This window comes from Lontra canadensis, unplaced genomic scaffold (genome assembly GCF_010015895.1).
Source record: "Lontra canadensis isolate GAN:19392208 unplaced genomic scaffold, GSC_riverotter_1.0 scaffold110, whole genome shotgun sequence".
Classification (NCBI taxonomy): domain Eukaryota; kingdom Metazoa; phylum Chordata; class Mammalia; order Carnivora; family Mustelidae; genus Lontra; species Lontra canadensis.
The window spans coordinates 2461081-2467080 of NW_022631104.1; the positions used below are offsets into that span (position 1 = coordinate 2461081).

At 64.9% G+C, this 6000-nt stretch overlaps 1 protein-coding gene across 1 annotated transcript; it reads left to right on the forward strand.

Moving 5' to 3' along the window:
• Positions 1 to 1417: 1417 nt before the first annotated feature.
• Positions 1418 to 5954, forward strand: EFNB3 (ephrin B3). The gene is given in 9 exon segments (XM_032839981.1): positions 1418 to 1523; positions 1525 to 1622; positions 3799 to 4091; positions 4285 to 4377; positions 4488 to 4549; positions 4551 to 4593; positions 5019 to 5101; positions 5103 to 5387; positions 5389 to 5954. Coding segments are annotated over 9 exon segments (1023 nt in total). The 5' UTR covers positions 1418 to 1499; the 3' UTR covers positions 5431 to 5954.
• The last annotated feature ends 46 nt before the right edge of the window (positions 5955 to 6000 follow it).

Sequence of the window (6000 nt, forward strand, 5' to 3'; positions counted from 1 at the left end):
GGAGCGGCTCAGTCGGCAGCTGTCACCGGTCCTGTGTCTCCATTTATCTGCGCGCTTTGGGGGTGGGGGGTGACTGTGTTATTTCGGGCAGTGGCCGCTCCCCACCCCCCGCCCCGGCCGAACACTGAGAAGGGGACTCTGCAGAGCCCGCGGGCAGGGGATCTGACTGGGACCTCACCGTCAGAGCGAGGCGACCCGAGGCCTGCGAGGCTGGTCGGGGAGAGGAATGTCACCTCTGCCCAGAGGTGCTGAAAGCGAGGGTTCTTACACCCGAAAAGGCAAATTCTCCTCCCTTCCCCCAGGATAATTGGAAACAGCCCTTCCGGCTGATGTGGGTTTGGGGCTGTAGGTACTCCCTTTCCTCTCCCCCGGCTCCGGTTCTCCCCGCCGCCAGGCAGCGAGGGCCCCAGTTTACCCCCGAACTCTTGCCTCGCGCCCCGTCCCAGGTAACGCGAGAGGGCCTGGGAGCAGGAGTGCGGCGACTCGGGCCGGCCGCCTGTACCGCCCACTCCCCGTGTGACCTTGGGCCGGTCTCGGTACCCGCCCCCCATCCAGAGCCTCAGTTTCTTCATCCCTACAATGGGCGCCCTGTGGCTCTGCCCCTCCCACTTCGCACAGGTAGTCGTGACGACCAACTCAGCCCACTTAGTGAAGTGCGGAACCTTCAAGGTTATGACTATTCTCCCCAGACCTGCCGGGAGCCGCCGCGGCGTTTTGGGCTGGGGTGGTGGGGCAGGGGGAGGAGGCTGCGGGAGCGAGAGGGGCCGGGCTCCTCGGGGCGGCGAGGGCGAGCGCCTTTCTGGATTTGGGCGCGGAAGGTTCCAGCCGCCCGGGCGGCCCCCGGGCCGCAGGGCAGAGGCGCCGGGGCGGCGGCGGCGGCGGCGGCGGGGGGCGGGGGGGCGGGGAGGGGTGGGGCGAGGACGGAGGGGCGCGGGGGGCGGCGGCGGCGGGGCGCGCGGGAGGTGCGCGAGGTGAGGGAGGTGCGAGGGGCGTGGGCTGCGGGCTCCTCCGCCGCTCCGACGCCGGCTCCAGCTCCGGCTTTTCCCTCCGCCATCCTCTCCCCCTCCCCGCCACTCCTTTAACTACCCCCTCCCGGGCTCGGCACTGGTTTCCTCCCCGAGCCCGCTGCCCTCAATCCCGGCGAGGCTGGGGCTCCGGCTCGCGCCCCTCCCTCGCTCCCTCGGCCGGCGCCCCATGCCGCCCCCGCCCGGCCCCCGGCTGCCCCAGTCCCCCACTTAGGCCGGCCCCGCGATCCCGGGGTGCCGGAGCGCGGGCCGGGGGCGTAGGGCGCCCGCGGGCGGCCCCTGGAAGGGCTCTAGCAGGCTGAGCGCTCCGCGGCAGGGGCGCGGGCAGAGCAGGAAGCGGGTCCGCGTGGGAGCGGTGGCCGGCCGCCGCCGGGGTGGTCGGGGCCGAGGAGCCGGGCCGGCCGAGGCAGTCACCGCAGGGGGCGAGCGACTTTGGGGGAGTTGGTGCCCCGCCCCCCAGGCCTTGGCGGGGTCATGGGGGCCCCCCGTTCTGGGCCGGGGGGGCGTGCGAGTCGGGGCCCTGCTGCTGCTCGGCGTTTTGAGGCTGGTGTCTGGGCTCAGCCTGGAGCCCGTCTACTGGAATTCGGCGAATAAGAGGTGAGTGGCCCCGGGCTGGGGAGACCCCACACCCTTCGGGCAGGGAGTAGGAGCGCATTGGGGATTTGGTGGGTGGGTGGGGGGCTGGTTCTCGGAGCTGGGAGAAGGCCGGAGGGAGGGGTGCTGGTGCTCTGATGCGAGCTGATGGGGAGCGAGACAGAGGTGATCTTGGGAGCCAGACTCCCTCCCGGGTCGCAGACAGACAGAGCTGGATGTGGGTGGCGACAGCCATGTGTCGGGAGTTGGAAGGACCCCACAGGGGCAAGGATCCGAAAGTTCCTGGGTAGCCGCCTGGAGGCTGGTGGAGTGGTTATTTGGGTTTGCGAGGGACCTGTGTCCTGTCGGGGGCTGGGCTTGGAGGGAGCCTGGTTAATGTCAGCTCTCGAGAGAGCCGCTGAGTAGGTGCCGTGGAGCGCGGAGGGGAAGGGAAGAGTGCCTCCCTCCCCAGAAGGGACTCGATGTAGAGGAGGGGAGGGAAGGGGGCTCCGTGTGGGGGCCCTGGGGACAACTCACCCAAGGCTTCTGGACTCCCTCCACACCGTCTGTCCATTAACTCTTGCCCACAGCCAGAGGGTCAGTGAGCCCTTGGCGGATGGCGTTCCCAACCAGAAGATATTCCTGCCTTCCTGGCTTGGAGACTTTTTCTTTCTTTTTTTTTCCTGGAAGAAGCCTGGAGCCCCTTTTTTCTCCCTTGCATCTAGAGTCCAGAGGACTCCCTTGCCCCCTCCCCCATCCTTGCTGCAAACTCTTCCACCAGATCCTCCCCTGGCTTGCTTGCTTTGCTCTGAAAAAAAAGGCCAGGGGTCACATGAAACTTCAAGTCACACTGGGTAGATCCGGAACCCTTGGGAGGTCATCCAGGCCCCTGGCCTCGAAGTGGAGCCCGCTCCCCCCCTGAGCAAAAGAGTTCTGTGTTTTGCAAACTTCCCACTTCCCCGGGGGAGGCTGTGTGAGGCCACGGGAAGGGGAAGGGGGTGGGCTTGGAGCCCACCGCATCTGAGGGCTTAGTCCCAGCTCTGGTGCTCTCAGCTGTGTGGCCTTGGGCATGCCACTTAACCTTTCTGAGTTTGTATCCTCAGTCCTCCCGCCTTTTATGAGGATTAGAGAGGTAAGGTGTTTGAACATATGCTCATTGAAGGAGAACTAGGATTATTGTTTGTCTTTTCTTGACTCCCCAGCCTCCCTCCCTGCTGTGTCTCTTTGGGTAAAACCCCAAACATCTTTTCTCAGTCTGCTATCCAGCAACTCCCAGCTGCGGTCTGAGTCCAGCCCGAGGCTGTAAGTTAGGCTTATTCTGATAGGGTCGAGCAGAGGGAGAGGTAGGGTGTTCTGGGGGCTCCTTGTGATGGGGGATGGAAGGGAGTGGTCATTTAGGAGTCTGGGAAGATCCTGAGCGGCGGTGCTCCCTGGGGACCCAACTCTGAGACCCCATCCCCATTCATGCACAGGGAGAGGCTGCAGTCATGGGCAGAGGAGGTGTGGGTCCTGGAGGCTGTGGTTAGCAAAGTCAGTCCTAGAGCAATAGGGGACTTTCTCTGGGAAGTCTGAGCCCCAGGGCAGGAGGGTACTGAGCAGGGAGATGTCTGGGGCAGCTGGCCCCCACACCCTGCTTCCCATTAGCCTCCTTGAGGACCATTGCCAGACCAGGCATTTAACTCCTGTCACATTGCCTGGCTAACTTGGGACACCGGTCCGGATTACCCTCCACACTGGGTAACCCTCCCTTCCCACCCCCACCCCTCTCTTGCCCTGAGAGCCCTCAAATTCAGCGATGCCCTGGGGGAGGGGAGGCTCTGCCCCCATGGTTGACTGCCATGGAATAGTGAAATCACCTGGGATGGGTGGGCTGTGTGGTTCCAGAGAGGCCAGCTCCTTGGTAACTGGCATCCCGTTGCCATGGCAACGGGGCTAGTGATGGAGCGAGAGATGGCAGTGTGCGTGTGGCGAGGGCGGGCTGGAGAGTGCATTTGGGCACACCAAGGGGCCAACGACCTCTGAGCCTGGCTTCCCGCTGCTGCTGAGTCCTTAGCGCCTGACCTGGGGGAGCAGGCCATGCCCACAGGTGAAGGCTGGCCTGCAGGGATGTGCGGGTGAGGGAGACGAAGCTCTGGCGGGGGCGGGGTGGGGGGGACAGACCTCTGACAGCGCTCTCCTTGTCCACCTCGCCCTCTGACAGGTTCCAGGCAGAGGGCGGTTACGTGCTCTACCCTCAGATCGGGGACCGGCTAGACCTCCTCTGCCCCCGGGCCCGGCCTCCTGGCCCCCACTCGTCTCCTAATTACGAGTTCTACAAGCTGTACCTGGTCGGGGGTGCCCAGGGCCGGCGCTGTGAGGCACCCCCTGCCCCCAACCTGCTCCTCACTTGTGACCGGCCGGACCTGGATCTCCGTTTCACCATTAAGTTCCAGGAGTACAGCCCTAACCTCTGGGGCCACGAGTTCCGCTCGCACCACGATTACTACATAATTGGTACTGCTGGGCAGAGGGCAGGGTCTGGGGGAGGTGCCCCCGAGACGAGGGCAGAGGAGGAACCCAGAGAGACCCCTGATTCCTCCCCATCTCCCCCGCCCCACCCCCGGAGAGCTGTCTGGGTCCGGGAATGGGGACGGACCAGGGCTGGACTCTGGGCGGCCAACCTCTTCCTCTGGCTCTCCTCTCCCAGCCACTTCGGACGGGACCCGGGAAGGCCTGGAGAGTTTGCAGGGAGGTGTGTGCCTTACCAGAGGCATGAAGGTGCTTCTCCGAGTGGGACAAAGTGAGTAGGGGCCGGGGCACACCTCCCAGGAGCTGCGGGAGGTTAGAGTAGTCCCATATTGATCGGGGGCTGCCGTCTCAGCCCCTCTCTTGGCTCTTCCCTATCTCCAGGTCCCCGAGGAGGGGCCGCCCCCAGAAAGCCTGTGTCTGAAATGCCCATGGAGCGAGACCGGGGGGGCAGCCCACAGCCTGGACCCCGGGAAGGAGAACATGCCAGGTAGGAGCGAGGGGTCCAGCCTCCTGCCTCCCCCCTACCCTGTGTCCTGTGCTCTTGGACCCCAGCTGCCCTGCCTTCACCCTCTCCCTCTGCCTTCAGTTGGGAGGGTGGTGATACAGGAGAGAGAAGAGAGGACGGGAGGGTGGGAGGCGAGTGGAAGCCAAACGAGGAAAAGACTCGATTAGAACTAATTAGCCAATTCAATCAGAGCTGCGAGAGAAGTGGGGAAACTGCTTGGCGCCGAGCTGAAGGGCTGGACACACCTGGATTCGGAGTGGGCTTTAGGGGGAAGGGAGGTGGGGTCCCCAGGGGGGCTTGGGCACTGCCGGGGAAGCCCACGGGGACCCCCGAGGCTGGGTGTCCAGATGTCCAGGTGGCTCCTTCAGCCCCTCCCCCTCTTTCCTCCTCCACCCCTTCCCTGCCAGGTGACCCCACCAGCAATGCAACCTCCCGGGGTGCTGAAGGCCCCCTGCCCCCTCCCAGCATGCCCGCGGTGGCCGGGGCAGCGGGGGGGGCTGGCGCTGCTCTTGCTGGGCGTGGCAGGGGCTGGGGGTGCCATGTGCTGGCGGAGACGGCGGGCCAAGCCTTCGGAGAGTCGCCACCCTGGTCCTGGTTCCTTCGGGAGGGGAGGGTCTCTGGGCCTGGGCGGCGGCAGTGGGATGGGGCCTCGAGAGGCTGAGCCTGGGGAGCTAGGGATAGCTCTGAGGGGCGGTGGGGCCGCAGACCCCCCGTTCTGTCCCCACTATGAGAAGGTGAGTGGTGACTATGGGCATCCTGTGTACATCGTGCAGGATGGGCCCCCCCCAGAGCCCTCCCAACATCTACTACAAGGTATGAGGGCTTCTCCTACGTGGCTCTCCTGGATCCAGCCCTTCTCGGTGGGCGGGGGTCCCCCTCCAGTGAGTCACAGCTGGAGGGACACCTCTAGCGTCCCCTCGGCCCCTCGCCCCACAAGCTCCTGTGCCCCCGCTGTTGTGGACCCCTCCCCTACGTTTAGGACTCCCCACGACTCCCGCCCTCGGTTGGCCTTGCGTGGTCCCCTGCAGAGACTCAAGTGTCCTCTTCTGACCGTGACCCAGCTGTCCTTGTGCCCCCACACACCCAGAGCTAGGGGCGGGGACAGTCTACCTTTTGGTTGGCACCTTCTCCTTTCTGCCTCTCACTGTTTTTCTCTTCTTTTCTCTTCTCTCTCTCTTTCTCTCTCTTTCGGACTCTCTCTCTCTCTTTCTCTCCTGTCTCTAGGTCTGTTCCTCTCCCTAGTGACCCCCTCCCTGCGTCTCCTTTTACCCTCTTGGCTTCCTCTCCTCGGCCTCTCCCATCTCCCGGGTGGGGGGGACGCCAGCATCCCCCCCTCAGCTCCCCCTTCTGACCTCTCTCACCACCCATTCCCCTCAGTCTGCCAAAAAC